Here is a 22,161-nt window from a genome sequence, read left to right on the forward strand (position 1 = left end):
CAATATATATCTTACTATAAACTAACCACATTAATTTTGAACTACGTGACTTTGTGTCAAACTCTTAAAAACAGTTTAAGCACTTGAACACCAATTAATTATAAATTTAGATTTCTATCTGTTTGTTTCCATAAAATAAAATAAAAATCATGTGAACCATCTATTGATTCTTTTTCTTGTTTCATAAAAAGTAAAGTTATAAACAAATGTTATCTTTATTTAACGAGTATAATCTATTCGATTATAATATTGAGTTAAAAAAAATCTTTTTATAATATCGGAAAAACTTTACTAAATATCATTTGAAATGTCTTATATTTTTTTAGTTTTTTACTGTCAATACCAAATATCTAATTACGGCTAATAGTGATTATAATTATTAATCATTCTACAATTAATTATTTACTAATTGATAAGTATGCCATCGGATGATTAAAAAATTATCAATTTATGTTATTCCACTGTAACTTGGGAACTTGAAACAATAAAAAAATATCTACAAAAATAAGTTCTTAGTTTCTAATAGTAATCATCATATTATTGAAACACTGCAAAAAAAAAAAATAATGTAATAATGTAAATGAAACTTGAAAGAAAATAAATGTATAAGAAGAGAGAAGAATAATGAAGAATATTATATTATATTTTTCTTCTGTTAATAAGTGGATTTTACGCATAAAAATATATATTATCATAAAAATGAGCTTTAAAAATTCATTGTCCAAGAAAAAGTAGCAAATGCAATAACAATGTCTATCATGATGGTATTATTCATACCTATAAAATCTTTCGTTCTTTAATTTTCTTTAAATTGAATTAACATTGTTCTATAGCATAAAGAAATTCTAATTCTAAAAATATTAGCAACGCCCATAACTCCAGAGTTTCAAAATTGAAACGTATTTATTACAGTTGGCAAGTTTATATTAAACACTGGTCAATCGGAATAAGATTTTTTTATTATTATTTTCAAGCTTTAAACAAACTACAATGTGTCAATAACCAATCTTATACCCTTTACTAATATCTGTTTGTTTTGTTATGAAAATAAATTATTTTCTTTACAAATACATTTTAACGTTTCAATTTTAGTTTATTTCAACTTTCCAAGGCTACAATTTTAAGTCTCACAAAAAATCTATAGATTAGCGCCTGCTACTGTCGAGCTTACAAGACTTAGAAACTTATATAAAGAAGTTGACAAGTGCACTATGGTATTTTATGTAGTGTGTAAGTTTGTGCTATGTACTTACAGATTATATTATCATGTATAAAAGTATGCAAAATGAACCTATCATTAGACTAGTTAGATAATGAAGTACTTAGGTAACTACCTAAGTAATATGTAATCCCGAATAATTATCTAACATGCCGTTGGACGAGTACTATAATACTGCACGGTTTCAAATTCGTTAAAACAATTTTTTTCTCTTAGAATTACAACTCATTTTGTCTTAACATAACCGATCATTTTTCCAAAAAAAAAACATGTATTACTCATATACATAATAATATTAAGTAAATATTAAATATTTTTACTAAAATGTAAATCAAAAATATAATATACTGAAATTTACAAATTAAATAAATATCTTGCAGGTAAATGGAATTGATTAAATGATAAAGTAATAAATTACTTATGATTTATGAATAGTTTAAATCGTGATTATTATTGCATTATAGTATTCTTTATTTCCAGAAAAAGTGTGACACACTCTATTTTTTTTTTTATTAACATTTTTTTCGAATTAAGATGTACCTATGATTTATTATATAGAACATTTCATTTCATACAGAAATAATTAAAAACTCTCACATAGTCACATTACTAACTAGTAAGTAGTAACTACAGGCATAATATAATATTTATACTATAAATTTCAGTCTTAACACTCATCTAAACGATTTGAAAAATAATAGACTTAATGAATTGTATGACAAACAAAATAATTCTATCCGACTATAAACAAACATAATTCGATTTCAAAAATAATGAAAAACTCAAATATTCAATAAAATGAAATAAGCTTAAGCTCTATTTGAACAACATAATATACCTGTCTGTATATCGTAGCAATTTAAGAGAGTGGATTTATGTAATCTTAATAGATATATGGTTTATATCATCACGTTTCTACTATAGTGGTTTGTTCAAATAGTACAAATTTAAACAGAAAAACCGATGAAAAAAACAGCGGTAATAATAACGTATGGCAATAAAATGCATGAACCTAATTATAATTACATTCTCTCCGAGATGAAATCCAGAACAATGTTTTGAAATTTATCGATTTTACTATTATAACACATTCGTTTTTAATAATAAGTACCTACCTACCACATTCTGAACTGTTGTACAATGTTTTAAAATCAATTTACAATATTCGAGAATCACTGAAAGCATCAAATCTGCTGTATCATAAAATCTCATAATTTATTTTTTCTTTGTGTAAAGAATAAACATGTCGTTATAATTCCAATATTTTTCACGTATGCTGTGAATATTTTTATAGCACGTTAATGGAAAAGATATATTTTGTAACCTTTATAATATGTATGAGCAAAACCAAACCTTTAAAATAACTTGATAAAGATTAAATTTAAATATTCATCAAACATTTTAGAAACATGCTTTTCTCAAAATAAATTTCTAGGAATTACAATAAATAGTTTTATTTTAAATCAAGATAGAGTTCTATGTATATTAAGTATTAAAAATAAACATATTTTTCAGTTATTTTTTTAAATATTGATTAGTTTATATTTTATACACAATAATAATATGCATTATTAATGTATAAATAAAATAAAATACAAGTACTATATAATCTTCATGATTCTATTGTTCACTGTTCGTGCGAAACTAAATACCTGCAGTCCTTACTCCTTAGTTAAACTTAGTCAGACACTAAATTAGCATAAATATTATTATTTTATAATTAAACATTTCCCACTCTCTTTGGCTCTTATTTTCAAACAATCCTTAGGTACCAACACAGGAAATGTCTAAACCGGAATTGACCCAGAGGGTGTTCATATAAATAATTGAGTTAATTCAATTAAAAGACTTTCTTTGAGACCTCTCTCTGAAGTTGTTTAAGTATTATCAATGCAACTGCAGAAATCGTCTGATAAAATTGTTCTTATTGTACATAAACATCGATTGCAAATATTTAAATTAAGTGTTATTTAAATACAAAGGGTAGGTATCAGCTATTGTACATTACGTTTCGTTAATCGTTATTGCTCTCTGGGAAAAGGCTTCGTAACCATATATAGGTACATACAACACACTCAACTTTATAGACGTATAGTGTTGTGTCTCACGACCATAATAATAATATTTCTAATTTCTCTCGACCTCTCCATATTATATTCTATCGTCGTTCAGTAGATTATTTATCGTAGTATCGTAGATATTATGATATCACAATTATTGCTCGATCTTATAATACACCAATACAGTCGGATATCGTTTAACGAAATCGTTATTTATTTTTATTTTTCCTGCGCATATAATCTCTATTTGCCGGCTGCTACATAGTACTTACAAGTGTCAAAACTCAAAACCTCCTTATTATTCTCTCGGGGTATACAGCCCGCTTCATATATGTATTTTCTATTGTTGATTAACTGCCAGTTCTTCGTTGCTTCCCCACACAAGTGTGTGCGTTATCTCTATATAGCGTAAACGTTCAGCGACGTATTTCATCCGATAAGTACAAACGTTACACTCTTAGCGGTATTATCATGTACAGTGGTGTAGTTTTATAGGCGGCCAATGGGGAATTCGTATCCCCCCTAACTAATCAAAACTAAGAATATTTAAGAAAATTGAACAACTATTAGATCGTTCAAATTAAATTTCTTTTTTAAAATTTCTTTTAGATTCTGAGCTGGGCGATAAATGTCTAATTGATTTTATAATGATGTGTATAATGTATATTTATATAACCTATGAACACGATAAATAAATATTGTATAAGATCTTGCCAACTACAGGAATTTAGCCGACAACATAAACCGTTGAATCATCTGTAGGACAATCCGTGATACAGTCGATATTTGGATTACTGAAGCAGAAATGACACGCACGCGCACAAGCTAAAGCCACTGCAATATATATAATATATATTTATACTTGTATCACATAAAATGCGACCAAACGACAATCGCGAAACTAGGACCATTTTGTGGGTATGATTTCATACGTCACAAAGAGTAAAAAAAAAAACAAAAACATTTTCCTTAATCTTATAACATATTTTATAATAATTTACGTATACGAGTATATATACATAGGTAAATATTTATTATTTTTTTTATAACAATATATGCACCAATCTATCACGAGCATATTATTATTATGACATAATATCTGCATGTACGACATAATATGATGTTCACTGGATAATGTCAAACATAAGAACCGCGAGATATTAAAATCTTAAATTTAAAGTTTACAATATTATTGATTTTGACAACAACGCGATGAATATTAAAATATATCATGCACATCACTGCCCACAGTTACTCCACTGCACGATACGATATTATTATAACATTATAGCTATCCACTCGAAACAAGCTGCAGTGACCCACTCACACCGTCCTGCTGCACTGCAGGGCGCAGGCGGATAAGTGATATTGAGTTCTGGATGAAATGAGCGTTTTAATATTTCAATTATATCACGGGCGGGATAACGTACTACAATGATAACGATAGTGATAATAATAATATCACTAATGAAATCATATCGCAATTATAGCAAGAGAGCCGAGCGCAATGGGTGGGCGGTGTGCGGGCCAACGCGCGCGATGTCTAGCGGACGCCGAGAGCGGCGCGTGTGTCGATAAAACGGCGTTTTGCCGCCCAAACGGAAAAAACGAGTGAGAGGAAATCCGGTGAAAGAAAAATCGCCGCCGCCGCCGCCGTTTACTCACGCGGCGGCGCGCTCGCCACGCTGCGGGCGGCGGCGGTTACGGCTGTAATAACAATATTACACGCGCTGGGTCGCCCCTCAGTCTGCTGCCCAGTGTGTCATGTCTGGTCGCGCAATAAACGCTGAGTCGACCACTGTCGCTTGCACGTCCGACTTGAAATGCTACGAAACCTGCAAACATCACATGGTTAGTATGAAAACAACAACAAAAAAAAAAACTTTAAAAATCGAACAGCGATAAAAAAAAAAAAAACGTTTTAGACAAAAAATACAATGCCGCGCAACGTCTCCACACCCACGCCCCGAGTTTGCGTAACGTTTTCAAAGTCCACGCGAATCGTAGTAATATACGTTTTAACACATAATATAATATAATATGATGAGTATGCGAACTTACTTACAACATTTCATAAGACATCGATTCCAGCTAAACGTCCATAATACTCGTATTATTATACGAAGTATCTTGGCCAAAAAAATTCATGTTAAATAGAAATATTCGTTAAAATATAGAATTAGATAAATTTTGTTCTCAAAAATATTTCACTAAATGGACGATCTTTTAATAATTACCATGTTGTATAATACCGTTTGTCGGTAGTGTTTAGTATTTTTTGTAATATCACCGACGGCGATCACAGGGTTATGGTTAAGGGAAGGAGGGCTGGAGGGGGAGATCACGAAAGCCGACATCAGGTTTTTATAATGCTCATCTTCTGTTAATGAACAATTTTATTTAACATTACACGGGTGCCAAATTTCTGAATAAGTCTCTATGCCACGTAAGGTACTATATAGTATATACAGTAGTTTATTTAAGAATATTATAATTATGTAGAAGATTAAATTATGATATTTTATATAGGCAATATAATATTATTAGCTGTTACTGTACGCAATACCTAATAGAATAAAGTGTTGCTAGTACTGCCTATAGGAATCAAATTGCAATGGACGTTTCGATTTCGAATAAATCAATATTATTTGATTTGATTTTTATAGCGCAATTGATACATCCTAGTGCCTTTCAAATTGATCATATTATATTAGGTTCTAGCGAAAAAAAAACTCGTTGTAACTTGTAGCAGCTAGTAGTTGTAAACAGTAGTAAGTAGCTTAGTGGTAGTTGTAGTTTGTCCAATATATTTGACGTAACTAACAATCATCTCTCTCGAGTCCCGGCACCAAACAATATAATAAACTGAATAATAATATAATAATACATATTAAAAAAATAATAGGTATATTATTGTTCGATAAGACGAAAAATTTTTTTAGTTTTTTCTCTAATGCCGCGTGGTGATGTAGAACCCTATAGAACACGGGATGATTTTTTAAATTTTAATTCACCAGGCGTATACCCGGCTATTATAGTTCATACTAAAGGGTATAAAACATTTTAATTACGAAAAAAATATGCATAATTAAGTCCTTAAAAGATAAAAAAAATCCAGCGTTATTTCCTGTGGGTTAACGAAAAAAAAAATATAAAAATATCCCTCGTGTACTATTATTATTATATACATTGCATGAAATGTGCATCATTCGCGTTATTTATTCGGTATTCCACGATATGCATATAAGAAAATATACAATTCGATGTTATCATAAAGTAATGTGTGTACACCTATAATATATTATAAAACAATATAATAAACGCGAATATTAATAAATTCTAAAAAATATCCGTGTATGATATTATAATGAAGTTACACAGACAGTAGAATCGTTTTACGAAATAACCGAGATATACGTGCGCAGGGGAGGGGACGTATGCCACTATAAACGTATCCATCTGCACAGACGGTTGGCTCTGAGACTTTAAAAGGCCGGGTAAACGATGTCCCGTTCGCGGCAAATGTGCAGCCACGCAAAGGCTATATATATAATGACATATCATGCAGTGTAGTAGTTATTGACGAGCGTTGGATGAATGAAACGCAGATTAGCTACTGCTAGTCTACGAGCACATTGTTTTTTATAGCTATATAACACTAGGCGTACAGTTTGTTTTATATCATTACCATTATAGCTTTTTAGTCTATGACTTGATAAAATATGCTCGCGATATTGTTATTTGTCGTTTGAACGAATTTTGAGCGCAAGAACGCCCGGACCGTATTGTATTACGTGCGAATATAATATTGTACCATAGGTACCTACTACCCATTAATGCCATTATAATAGTATAAAAAAGGACCACTTTAATTAAATTCCGTTAAACCATCATCCGCGTTCCTTATTATTATTCTAATCCGTGCGCTCTTTAATCCTCGCATTTTAGTTATTACACGAGATAATATTATTATCCTTTGTTGTTGCTTTTGATTTTGATTTTTTTTTTTTTTTTTGATGTAATACATTAATTGTACCAACGTTATAGAACAATGTTTTGTAATACAACTTTAACAATACGTTTATATAAAGTAATTTTTTACCGTACAGAATAACAAAAAAGTTTTATTTGTGATGTTTGACTTTTTTTTAGTCGAAAGTTTAAAATATTTTCCAACGCGGGCAAAGTTAGACAACACAAGTATAGTATATTAATATTCATAATATTATATGTTTAACTTGAATCGATGCTTGAATTTTTAACGTTATTTCACCTACATTAAGTTATGGCGTAATGTTAGTATAGTAGATATGTGTTGTGGATTAGTAAACCGTCATATTCTACTCGTTTTTTCCAGCCTTGAAAAAATATTATTCAGAGAAATATGATATTGTAACGAAACGTCGGTTCTCGTTGAAGTTGAATATACCGGAGCAACCTTTTAGATAATATTATACTATTATAATCCTCAAAAATGTATTAAATATTTAAATGCCGAGAAATAACACTGAAGTATTGGTGTGTCACTTCGTCGATTTTATACGAATTATACTTCCAGGAAGGTACGAACGCGAAAAACGTAAAACACTGTCTTACATGCATGTAATTATAGCCAAACCTATATCCATCGCAATCCAGAACGTTGAAACGATTTTTTCTTCTTGATGCACAGCGGTTCACAAACCGTTGGCATTTCATCAAACACCTCCAAAATACGATGGCTCGACGTAATACATAGCACGAAAAAAAAAAATATGACCACCAACTAACTGTGTATAGTACTTTGATGTACTATAGTGGTGCCTCCCTGCATTTTTTTTTTTTTTATTATTATTCAATATTCGTATTATTGAACTTGCAGGATGCGGAAGAGGGGGGGGGGTTGGTTAGGCAAGGTTACATTCAGCCGGTACCTAAATATCTATATAGGTATACGTTTTCGAGTGCGTTGTACGCCAAGCGTCATTTCACAATAAACTATGTGCACCGACGATATCCGTGCCCGGGCGGCGTTATTTACACTAATGGAAATATTGAGAGGAAGCATTTGAATTCATCATTCTATAGTAAACGGCAGGTACCACCTACATTCGATATCCGTGCGATGATCGAACGACGAGTGAAAGGAAAACATTTGGAGCAATCGAGCACTATCCATCGTATAATACCGATATAGTATTATTATAATAATAATAATTATTATTATTATTATTATTATTGTTTTGTATTGTTGTCTGTTATGTCGACACGCAGATACAACGATGATACTATTATTATGATATATTTCGTATTGAAATAAACAAAAACGTCGCCGGAGACGAAAATAATAATAATTACGCCCTCATGTATTCGGACCACAAACAGTTGTCTTGCACATACATTATGTACTATAATGTTATGTAAATTATGTCTTAGGGTTCAACAACAACAACGACACGAACGATGATGACAGTGGCGATGGAGATGGCGAAACTGCTGGCAACGGAAAAAACATGCTGGCGCGGAAGCTATCAACTAAGGGTGACACTCTTTACCTCGAGAGACGGGTGGGACTCTTCAGTGGGGTGGCTCTAATCGTGGGCACGATGATCGGTAAGCAACAGTAACCTAATAAAATATCACCACTACAATCTTTTTTTTTTCTAATCCATTAGAAAATTCGTTGAAATATCTTTGTTGTAGTTAGCTGACCTCTTGGCCAGGGTTCACCGCCGATATCAGGTGGCCCACGGACATTTTTAACGTGGGCCACAGACAAGAACTTTGTTTTTTAAATGAGGTTTTCATTTTATTTTTTTGTTTGCATACGTAATGCTCATTGGATTTTGATGGCCCGAAAACTTTTTTCGAATCCCGAATCACCTATTCCAGGCCATGCTTTATTTAACATACATCGTATAATTTTAACTGCATATTATTATATTAAAATAACAATGCGTATATACACAATCTATAGGATTATCACCCCCCCCCCTTTTACTTCAATAATTCAGTTATTTATAACTTAAACGATTAAAAATTCTAAATATTCTTAACGATTGTATTTTCAAATTGTTTCGATTTTTAATACTACTTAAAGAGTGTCTTGTGGAAATATAATATATAACTATATAAGCTCCTGTTTTTCAAATAAGAATCACCTTTTCTACTATAAATTATTTAATTAGTAGTTTTGTCATATAGTTTTGACGTATCAAATTCGGAAAAGTAGGTTTTGAGGTATTTAACTTTGAATTCTTAAATTTATAGGTCCATGATAATGGGTTTGGAAGATATGGAGGAATTAGTGATTTAAACATTTTAGCAATTAATATTAATCTATCAACGTATATAGTTCCTAAAATAAATACTAGATCCAATATTACATCTGTTTTATATTTTTTATATTTAAAAATTCCAAAAATCAGAATTTTAATTAATTCATTATTTAAGAATATAATGGGGTGAACATGCTGATGTTGCTACACGGTGAATTTATCTACATACCCAATGATAACATTTCAATAAATTAAAATTGTTCCACTAAAACTATTTCATTAAAAAAAAAAATACTATTTAGATCATTTGCTAGGTACTTAAAATAGTTTGAACAAGGTGGTTGCCTCCTGATTGACGAATGCCTATTATTAGTTATGGTAATCTATGACCGGTGACGATTTAAAGGGAACAAAATTATGGTTAGTAGTCGAATGTTTATGAATTATGATATACAAATAGGTACCTACTGTATTGTAATATACAATTCCGATATAACAGTTAGTCTATAATAATTCCAACTAAGCAATATAATATTGGTATTGAAGGTATGTAAATACATTTATGAGTAATGACTAATAAGTAGGTATATATTATATATTTATGTGTATTGCGTTAGTCAATTGAATCAGTCACAGGTACAAAGTTATGTACTAATTACAGAAAATAAAATTTATCATTTATTTCATTTTATATTATCTTTTAATCAGATGTAGTTGAAATTGACGAATATTTTTATAAATTGTACTGTAGTACTGCACATTGTTATGACGTTAAATTAATTGAAAAGGTAAAGACTAGATATGGAATATGGTGTATAGATTTATAGTATTATAATATAGTAAAAGAGCTTCTGGTTTTAGATTACATTATTATAATAATAATATATACAGTTTGGTAATTACTTTTAGATTTTAAATTGGAATTCAGTGCGGTTTTAAGTTATAACTGACATGCTATTAAAAGTTTTCAATTACCTACAATAGGTGCACTTGTTAACGATCAACCAAAATTGGCTGTTAATAATAAATATTATTTTGGTTTTATTAACACGTTTACTCTATAAAACGCTTTTTGCGCTTAATTTATTATTATTTTTTAGTCGCAAATACTGACGAATGATATGTATATTGTTTATAATAATTAATAATATATACACGGATTCGTGGCCAACTCGTAATAATTATAGTAGACAGAAAATCTCGCAAATCCGTTTTCTTGAAACCCTTCCTGGAATTAATTAGATTACAAATCGGCAAAACGCTACGAGCCAGAATACTAGAAATTTCACAAAAGCGTTATCGACGGGAAAATTAAAATACGAGTATACAGCAGGAAATGTGTATAATATATTATATTACATTTTAAATATTACATTTAATCTTATACAGCCTCGATTAACCCAATTAAAACTTCTATACTAAAAATATTGTTAATTTTTGAGTGCACGATAAACGTATAACTGTAGTTTGTACATTTTATAGTGATATAGTACATTATACTGTATAAAATAATTTCAATCATCCCAAATCAATTAAAAATTTAATTCCATATTTTTTATCTGTAAAGTATTTACATATATTTGGTGCATTCATGTTTAATAAAAATCACTAGCAATATAAGAATTGTAATTAATTATTACTAGGTATTGATCAAACGCATTTAATATCAGTGTCTTGTCGTTAATATACAGGTTCTGGAATATTCGTTTCTCCTACTGGACTGCTGATCAGAACCGGGTCAATAGGCCTGAGTTTTGTCATATGGGCAGCATGTGGTGCCATGTCACTGTTGGGTACGTTCGTATTATCTAAATTAAGTTTCTTTGCCTGAGCAACAAACAAACAAAAAAAAAAAAATGTTAAAAAAACAACTGTCGCTTTTCGTCTATTTTTAAAACCAAACATTTCAACAAGTATTTTTACCCGAACACGTTCGTCATTCGTCACACTATTTTCGGAAATATAATAATTGGAACAGCAATAATTGAAACGGAAGTAAGCGATCGATGCCAGAATACACGATTGTTTTAACTTTCGAGTGACTGTAAAAAAATTTAAAACTTTCGATTCATTATGAAATTGTATCATTTTTTTTTTCGAATTTCATTCACCCACAGGAGCTTTAGCGTACGCGGAACTGGGCACGATGAATCCCAGTTCTGGCGCTGAATACGCCTACCTAATGGATGCCTTTGGACCAATGCCTGCGTTTCTGTTTTCTTGGATATCCACATTGATACTCAAACCGTCACAGGTGGCTATAATATGTCTGAGTTTCGCCAAATATGCTGTCGAGGCATTTGTCGACGAATGTGGTTCTTCAGAATTTGTAGTGAAGATCGTCGCAGTGCTGTCTATTTGTGAGTTCAAGCCAAATGTAACCTATACTCGTTGTTTACTAATTAGTTTGTTTCTACGATAATATATTATTTGAATTTTCCCGACACGCGTTTCTCGTCAACGTTTACATAATTTTCACTAGCCGTTATGTAAATAAAACAGCATAATACGAAATCGAGCCGATGTATAGAATACTATTGGATACAATAAAATTACATTGAATTTGTAGCTTTCCTAACGTTATGATTTAAATTCTTATAATAAGTTGAAATTATTACAAAACTTGAAAAATCTTTATGCACTATTAATACCACTTACTGTAGTTTTTGAATTTTTTTAATGCTTCATTTAACATAGGTATCTCTTGACTCTTACCTAAGTACTTTAAAGTTCTATGATTCTGTACTAAGTATAGCTAATATTGCAGTCTAATATTTTTATCGATGGTATGTCTTATTAAATTATAATAGTATAGCGGTACAACTATAATAATTATTTAAAATGTTTTAAGTTTCCATTTCGAAGATTATACTCGAATGTATAAGTCTCTCCAAGTAATAATGCACTCTCACTAATTGATAACAAAAGTCTATACAATAGAGAGCTGTGGGTGGTTAGGTTTTAGTGCTGACGTGTATGACGTGTACCTATATTTTGTATAATATTATACTTATCGTTTTACGAGATTTCAAAATCATCATCGGTCTCGAGACGTATCCGTTAAACATTAACTTTCATCCTTCGATCATTTTTATTGCGTTTGAGAAAAACAAAATTAAAATCGGCACCCGACTTTCAAACAAATTTGATCACATATTATATTTTGTTTGTGCAGTGATCATCACTTACATAAACTGCTACAGCGTGAACTTGGCCACAGGAGTGCAAAACGCCTTTACGGCTGCGAAGCTAGTAGCCGTTTTCGTGGTGGTCGCCGGGGGTGTGTACAAGATCATTCAGGGACGTACCGAACACTTTCGGAATTATTTTGAAAACACAACCACGAGCATGGGCGACGTGGCGACGGCGTTTTACTCGGGACTGTGGGCGTACGATGGTTGGAACAATCTCAATTACGTCACCGAAGAAATAAAAAACCCTTCGAAGTAATAATAATATTATATAATAATAGATACCTTCACTTGTCGACACCGGCCAAATAGAATAACACGTTTTCCGTGCTTACCATTTAGTTACATAGTAATAATATAGTATAATAATATGCACCGTACACAACATAGATATAATTATTATTAATTAAAAATTAAAATATAGTAGCCAGACTTGGCGCTTGGTGGAAGGGTAACCTCCCAAATATTTATCTGGAACCTCGCTTGATGGTACCGATACAACTCATACCCTGTTAAATTTAACATAAACATTATATTATAACTAGAAAATAAGATAAAATAGGTTATTTATTTTTATTAGGTACCAACTACCAAGTATGATTATGGTAATTTATCGAGAAGAATCTAATATTTTATGGAATTTTTCATTTTTTTATTTAAGACCATGCGTGGTCGTGATAAACATAGATAGTAGGTAGAGGGTTTTAATTACAGCCCTGAAGTTGGATATAAGTTAGTTAAATATTATTTCAAACAGTTCAAACTTTAAAGATTCAGATCCAGAAGTAATAAATGCATATTATAATGAGTTTAAATTGTCGTCTGTAGTTGAACTCTGATTAATATTTTAAATAACTATATGTGTAATGGATACCTAGGTCAATTTGATTTAAATATTTTCCTAAACGTTTAGCAACTTGATTGTATAATAGTTATTAATTATAATATATATATATAGGCTGTTTGATCTTGACCAATTTAAGTTTAGCACGGCTTATCTTACCTTAGATACCACTTGAGGACTTTGATCACTGTAAACGTACGTTTTCCTTAATAACAAACGCGGACAACTAAGATCGCGTTCGCCGTTGTCTTGGTTTATTCTAGAAAATTCTACGGCGCTATCCAGAGATTTACAATTGATATATTTCATATATTAACATTTAGTCGTCTTCAATATTCTGAAGTTCTAAGTTCACGACAACTGATGGTCTTTAAAAATTATTGTACAGGATATAGTCGATACAGATATTATCTTGAAATTATTGTTGAAACCTGTGTGATGAGCTTTTGCTCTAGTATTTGTCATAAGGAAAAAGAAAAGACCAGGCTCTATTATTTACAAAGATAAGTACCGTATGGGTTATCATGAAATACTTATCAACGCCCAACGGCCATCTCTGCTTTGAAACTTTCATTATTGTTGTTGACTATTTTTATATTATGATACAATTTCACTACTGCCAATTTTTGAGTTCGATGAACTTTTATGGGTAGATACTAATAATAAACTAATATGCCAATCCATGTGCGTACAATATATTTAATGAAATATATTTACTCCATTTTGTAATTTTAAGGAACATTCCAAAAGCTATATACATTAGCATACCATTGGTGACGATGTGTTACTTGTTGGTGAACGTGGCGTACCTCACCATTATGTCGCCTGACGAAATAGTACGAAACGAAGCTGTTGCCGTGGTTAGTATAAGCACACACACACACACACACACACACACACACACACACACACACACACACACACACACACACACACACACTCACGCGTGCAATTACATTTATACGCTCACATAATACATGATGATGACAATTTCTACTGTGAAATAAGAACATTTTTCAGATGTTTTTATTCGTACCGCTTAAGATATTTAAGAACAACTTAAAGTATGTATGGTAAAAAGAAAGTTACTAACCCTCGGAATATTCACTCCTCATGCGGTACGTTTGTCTATAATCAAAAATTGACATTATTATACCTACACTGTATTATATTATTATAAATACCTATTTCATGGGCGTTCGTTCGAGAGGCACTAGCTTTTTCTATACTTTACGGCCTTACGGGACTGTATGAAAACAAAATTAAATTGTATGTGCTTAGCTCTTAATATTATAAAATTGATTTTAATAAATAAATGCCCATATACGCACAGACGTGTTTGGTGTTTACTTGATTTGAGTAAAAAAATAACCAATGTGCTTTAAAATAATTGTTACTTTTGATGCCTACTTTAATTGAACGCCCCCCTCCCTTACCACCTGTAAGACGAACAAATATTTTTATGCCCACAATATGGTAATACATTGAAACGTTGTGTTTTATTATTAGACTTTCGGGATCAGAGCGCTGGGGTCCATTGCCTGGGTGATACCGCTGTCAATCACAATATCCACTTTCGGATCGGCCAACGGCACATTGTTCGCCGCTGGAAGACTATGTTTCGCCGCCAGCCGTGAAGGACACCTGATGCACGTTCTTTCGTACATTCACATAAAAAAGCTCACACCCATGCCAAGCATCATATTTCACGTAAGTCAATGAGTGACGGCTCAGATTTTAGGGTCGTCCGATTTCTCGAAGAGGCTGTTTTTTTTTTAAATATTATCATTGAGCAACGAACCGTTATAATATTTATAGTGATGGTCAGCGATACCGAATTTGTTTTGATATCATATTTTTAAAACGTGATATATGGAAAACGCCTTTAAAACTATTAACGATTCGGTGAAAATATAAAGAAATTTGAAATCAAATCGTCTTCACTATTAGAATCAATTATTACAATCCTTCACTATAGTACTATATACTTAAAATAAAATGCATCTCGGAAAAGAAGAATCCGCTAAATCTCAAACGATGCGTCACGGCTTTTCAGCTAATAGCATGTCGACCGCTAAGCCTCTTGCAGTTTAGCATAAATATTGACGTTTGCAACACTATCAGCTTATTTTCTTTTTCATTCTTTTCTCTCGAAATTCCCAGGCCTTTCTTCAAATAAATCCGAGAAACAGAATTGAGAATGTATATAATATTGAATCACAGTCACTCGTTCGTTCCTCGTATTGTGCTATTGGCACCATGAAGTATAATAATTTTACCCTATTTTAATATGTCCGCCCTCGGCTTCGAGCTACCAACTGTGATGCTGCCCGCTATTTGATTTTAGTCGATCATAACGATTGTGATGGTGGCCTCTGGTACGATCAACTCCCTAATCGACTTTTTCAGTTTCACGGCATGGATATTCTACGGAAGTGCCATGTTAGCGTTGCTGGTGATGCGCTACACGAGACCCGACGTGCCAAGACCATATAAAGTGAGCTCAAGTAATATTTAAGTAGGTATTTTATAATATTAAAAAAACTACTTGCTGCCTGTAACACCAAGACATTTGTTCAGTATAGTTTATACGTAACTAAAATAACAATAAAATGATGATGATCTACCGAAATAAATCGATTGACTAAATAGTAGGTTAGGTTTAGACCCTTAAATTATAAATGTATAATATATTGCATACTATTATCACAGTTTTGTATTACTTAAGTTAATACTAAGACTTGACGTATTACAAGATTTTTTTTATCGATTTTTAATATAAATAATAAACTGTAGACGTTCTTAATCATAATAATAAATTAAAAAATTGTTTTGAGTGAATGAACTGGTGAAATGTCGTACCGCGAGGGAGTAAAATTCAAGGGAGGATTGACAATCCTGACCGTTCTAGTGTATTAATAATGTCAGCTTACCAAATCTGAAAAGTAATGACAAAATAATGGAGGTTATATAAAAAAAAACTTTTCAAATTGATATTTAATATGTATATAAATAGTTACCATCGTACCAATATTAAATAATATTTGCCAATGGACAACAAATGACGTCCAAAATATTAGACATGATATAAATCCTTATTTGTCTTTTAAAAGTGTAGCATGTATCTTAAAACAATAAGAATTGTTTGTAATCTAAGATAACTCATGGGCCTCCACACGAGTTTTCCTCAGTGAGGCCCAGTAATCTTTCGATATTAATTAAAAAAAAATCAAACAAACAAAAAGTATTTTTAGTTGCCTTTTTATTAATAATATATTCTATGTAGGTACATTTACTCTATATAAACGTATTTTATAATTATAGAAACAACGAGTAAATGTGTTAAAACGCATGAATACTGCATAACCCGGGGTAGATTTCACAGTGGCAAAACAATTAATAACGAAAATCCAAATGGCCAGCAATATGTGTATAATTTTTGACGTTTCTTGGACTAGATCATTATTTTTTTCTGCGGGATCTGTATTAATGACAGGACTCAACCGCGGGAGGGTAAAACGCGTATCGAACAAATACCAAAGTACTCGAGTACCAAATAAGTAGAACATAAATATACATACTTTTTTTTTTTTTTTCGTTTGAACCGACAGCAGAGGAGGATCTGTGTGAACACTACTACTCATAAATATACATACTACATACCTATACGACTAGTATAACTAATAGAAGTATTTTTTATTTTTTCAGGTCCCCATAATCATTCCGTTAATCATATTTGTTATTTCCCTTTACTTGGTGGTAGCGCCTATAATAGATAAACCTCAGATCGAATATCTGTATTCGGTAATGTTTATGATAGCTGGGATGATATTTTACGTGCCGTTCGTACGTCTGGGATACAAATTCCGTATAATCGGTGAGCTTTATACTTAGTGTGGAATGACTGTGGCAATTCGGACACGGCACTGCGACAGTTCAAGTTATCTCCGTACAATACACCTCTTCATTAATTCGATTTTTTTTTCGTATGTATAGATCGATGGACGGTCATTATACAGTTGCTGTTGCAGGTAGCGCCCACTAAATTAGTGCTACCAGAGTAAAGTTGAATACGCAGTCAAGTCTTCCATTAATTGCATATCCAGTTATCAAAATAGAATACAATACAGTTTAATATGTATATCAGTAAAGTTGTACTGTATAATTTATCTATAGTTACACAAATCTAAACAATTTGTAAAAACGTCATTATTAAACAGTGGTTTTTATTATTTTATATTTTGTTAGTGATTATTATATTATCTAGTTAAATATTATGTTGTATACATATATAATATTATATTGTATCGTCCACTATATTAAAATACATTAATAAAGAGTTGTTTGGTGCGAATAAAATTGATACATTTGATTATTTTCTACCTATATTCTATATACACATGAAATATTATAATATGATGTTATATATTTGTTCCAAAAATAGTGCATATACAAAAAAATACAATTTTTGATGAATAAAAAAAAAGAATAATGTGGTTTATTTTTATAGTTTGATAGAACATTTGTATTAAATTTTTTTAATCCTAATTTTTTAGTATAAAAATTAAAAATTGTTAAGTTAAGTTTTTAATTACAATAAATAACTAAATGTTTTCGTAAACTGCAGGTATTGCATTTTTTTTGAAATCTATTATTTTGCTAAGTATTGGGAAAAACCTACCTCAAAATTGAGGATCAAAGCTTTTTAACTACTCCTAAAGGTGACTTCCGGTAGACATTAAAAATATACATCATTATGAAAATAAATTTCTATAAAAATGTAGTAAATATTGCTACTCAATACTCATCAATCCGCTCAGCATCTGTATAGTGTTATGAAAATAACATACAACAATCAAATTAAGTACCTACTGATGTATTTCATGTTTGTAATCTACAATGTCACCTCTGTTGGATACTGTTACAAATAATATATTTTATTGTTTTATTATTTAATTGTAATTATCAACCATTTATTAACATCTTGAATATTATTTGTATTTATTTAATATTTCATATTAAGCTCACTAACAGACACTTAGTAGGTACTTACAATTTAAATAACGTATTAATATACTGGACACAGTATACTGTAGCAATTTCAATGTCATACTCATATCTCAGCCTTAAAAATAATATCTAACAAGGAATTAACAAACGTTATGTTAAGATAGACGATGAGATGTACATACCTGAGTACTCTTACAACCCGTAGAAGACAGGCAACTGAAATTACTGAAAACAGTTCTAGTTTAATGCAAATATTTCTGTCACGAAAATTAAGATAATTAATGGTATCTGCAAATATTTTACTACGATAACATTAATCTTCATCGCGCCGTATGAAATGGATGAAAATTACGCAATACAATGACAGTAACGGGAGAAGAGACACTGGCCTGATAAAAAGTAAATATAAATGTGACGAATAATGTGGTATACCGGGCAGTGTACAAAATTCAGGCGCAATTTTATACTGCCCGAGCAATTTGAATAGCGAATAAAAACAAATTATTATTTATGCAACTTGTAAAAACAATACATTTATTCGCTACGCTATGAACCCAAAACTGATTTATTATTAATACTATAATTGCATTATTACCCGTGTATTAAAAATATTTAGAATTTTATTATTTTCTATATACATATTCGTACATGGTTTACTAGGAGTACGTATATTTTTAGTAACACATAAACATGACAACCTTAATGATTATGTAGTAGGTACCTATCGGTGTTGTACGGTTATACAATATACATGTGTGTAAAATAAAAAAGGTTAAATCTAAATTCCAGAAATAAAAACTTCCGAGTTTCCATATTGTGCAGGTCGACAATATAATATGAAATGTCTAATTTATATGAAAAATTAAAATCGATAAAGTGAAAGTCAAGAAATATTTAAGAAAAAATTGTGCAAGTTAAAAAAAAGGAATTATTATATAATATAATTTGGTATGCCAAGTATAATAATAACAATAGGCACAATTTCAAAACTTTCAACTCTGAATCCTAAATAATACCTGAAAGCTGTTAACCTTAATATCTAATTTAATTTTGAAGTGTATAATCCTAAAAACTACACTCTTTACACTTACTTATATATTGTAATAATATCATAAAAGGTTACGTTAACAAAAAAGTTTTATTTTTAACGAGGTTCGATACCAACCGTTTTAGAGTGGAGAAATGAATGTATTGATTTTACAATATTATGCAGTGTTTATATTTTTCCGTCGTCATCTTCTAGAGCAATAAAATACTTCAATTTCCAACTTTGAGTGAGGTTTCTGGTAGAAAACCAGATATATTTGGTACATTAGGGAGGAGTGGGTCAAAAGTAAAATATTACAGGTAGGTAATATTAATAGCAATCGGAGAAACACAATATTAAGGAAAACAGACATTTTTACTCAACACCCATGTTTATGACAAAATCAGTTTTGCTTCCAAAACGAATAATAGTAGATGCATGAAATTTTCACCAAACATTTTTTTTAACGTTTTATATACTTGGTAAAATTTTCAATTTATAAACTCTTTTAGAGCTTTTATGGATATTTTAAAATATTTTAAAATTGAAAACTAAGATCCTCATAAGTAGTTCATATTGAAACTAAAAAATCTAAAAAATATATTAGAACATATATTTCTTTTATAGACATTCTAAGTCAGAAGAATTACGATTTTGGTTATTTTTTGTAGTCCAAAAATAATACTCTTTTGGGCTTGAATCGTTTACGTATATTATTATGTTTTTTTACACACAATAACATTCTCGAATACAATGTTTTTTGTCAAAAATTAATTCAACCACTGTATTATTAATAGTAAAATAAATTACTTTAATAGGAATACATATATCATAATAAATAAATAAACAAACAAACAAACAAAGAATACATAGTAATATACAGGCCGTCTCCACTGAGAATCGTTTATAGTATGCAACGGTTTAAAATTCAATCGAATGAAATTGAATACATATGCATTTGTAACAAGGACTTACCTACTGTGTCGATACACTCGACATCTAAAACTGTATATGGCAAAGAGCTTACATACTTCTCCCAAATTTTTGTATGAATGCAATATTACCTGTCTTATTCATTTTGTGTTTAGTGATAAGAATTATATCTTTAAAAAAATAATAATACAACCCGGGACGTTTTTCAAAAACGATTGAACAAATAGTTGACTTTTTATTTAATGATTATTGACTATCGAGTTAGAAACAAATTAGAAATTTCATTTCCTGGAAAATATTCTTTTTTTACTTTCGTCATTATATATAGTCACCTAGGTGATAAAGTTATGTGTTATAAAAAGGGAGTTAAGTCTTTAGGGCACACTTAATATAGAAGGGGTTGCCAAGCCCATTCTTAACATACCTATGATAGCTATTGTATCCTTCCATTAAAAACCGAGCTCTGTGTCCTGCATAATTACGAGTAATCTATGAAATAAATTGTATAAAGTAGTGTAGGATAAAATAAGAATACAGATATGAATGTATATTATGGACATTCGTCTAGAGATTACAACGAGTCAGTGTCATTGGTATATGCTGTTGGTGGCGCGCGCTTTTGTTCAGTGTATTACTAACAAATTATAATAGTGTTTCGTTCTATCACACATATTATATTGTAGGATATACTAGCTGCCTCGAACTATAATCTATGTCTATACAAGATAGAAAAATCCGTGGGATTTCACTCGGAAAATTTATGATATTTGAACATTCAGTATTCCCACAAAATTACTTATACAAGAACAGCTTAGTTATTTAATAGCAACCGCTCGTCATCCTGCAAAACGAAAAACCATTTCACATTATTAAATTATTTGACTTTTATGGTACGTATGTGTGTCGTGTGTGCTTGTGAGGGGATAGGGCATTTATAATCGTATATATTTGTTGTAGTCACACTGATGCTTAAAAATCAGATTCAATAATACCCTAAAATTCACTAAAAAAGTAAAAAACGATCAAAAATTATTGTCAAAACAATGAAAAAAAAAACTCCTTATTCCGATAGAAAAATACACGAAACGTATATATTATAAAACAAGCATCATCTCATAGCTTTAGGAAACAATACAAAGTGCATCAAAATGTCCTCCCAACTTTATACTTATAAACTATAAATATTATTTTTGGTGTGCTGCAGTATAAACACACTCAAATTTCTACTATTTGTTACTATAAATATTGCGGGAATGAAAAAATCAAGTCGGTCGATCCGAAAGCGTCGTCGAGATCGATAAAAATAATATAACTACTCACTGTCCAAATGTTTTATTATGCCCCTGAGGCTATTTCCGAGAGCTGCTGTATTATAATCTACTCCCCTTTTTTTCGATCTGAGGGACGAACATGCAGTCCCGGTACGGTAGCGTCATTTGTATCGTCAGTTTTAACGATTCGTGTTTTGGTATATCACACTTGGTTGGACAGTCGTTTTTTTATGTGATCGTAGTGATGGTGGACAAGTAATCACCTTCATTGGCCATAGTGAAAGCATTGAAGACATTTCGCCTCCACAATTTTACCCACATCGAACAAACCCATAATGATAGTTTAGTT

The 22,161-nt window shown here is 30.8% G+C and overlaps 1 protein-coding gene across 1 annotated transcript; it reads left to right on the plus strand.

The window, feature by feature from the left end:
• Positions 1-5,010: 5,010 nt before the first annotated feature.
• On the plus strand, positions 5,011-17,788 carry LOC111032766 (b(0,+)-type amino acid transporter 1). The gene is made up of 10 exons (XM_022313256.1): positions 5,011-5,130; positions 8,695-8,871; positions 11,228-11,329; positions 11,654-11,896; positions 12,712-12,982; positions 14,308-14,431; positions 15,081-15,281; positions 15,919-16,068; positions 17,280-17,448; positions 17,568-17,788. Exons 1-10 carry the CDS (start codon positions 5,103-5,105, stop codon positions 17,633-17,635), a joined length of 1,533 nt encoding a protein of 510 aa, XP_022168948.1. The 5' UTR covers positions 5,011-5,102; the 3' UTR covers positions 17,636-17,788.
• Positions 17,789-22,161: the final 4,373 nt, after the last annotated feature.

Source organism: Myzus persicae, unplaced genomic scaffold (genome assembly GCF_001856785.1).
Source record: "Myzus persicae strain clone G006 unplaced genomic scaffold, MPER_G0061.0, whole genome shotgun sequence".
Classification (NCBI taxonomy): domain Eukaryota; kingdom Metazoa; phylum Arthropoda; class Insecta; order Hemiptera; family Aphididae; genus Myzus; species Myzus persicae.

Excerpts from the sequence above, each read along its gene's own strand:
- LOC111032766 (XM_022313256.1), top strand. The coding sequence starts at position 5,103 with ATGCTACGAAACCTGCAAACATCACATG. Across the intron at positions 11,897-12,711 it reads CGTCGCAGTGCTGTCTATTT|TGATCATCACTTACATAAAC; the intron begins GTGAGTTCAAGC and ends TTGTTTGTGCAG. Across the intron at positions 16,069-17,279 it reads ACGTGCCAAGACCATATAAA|GTCCCCATAATCATTCCGTT; the intron begins GTGAGCTCAAGT and ends TTATTTTTTCAG.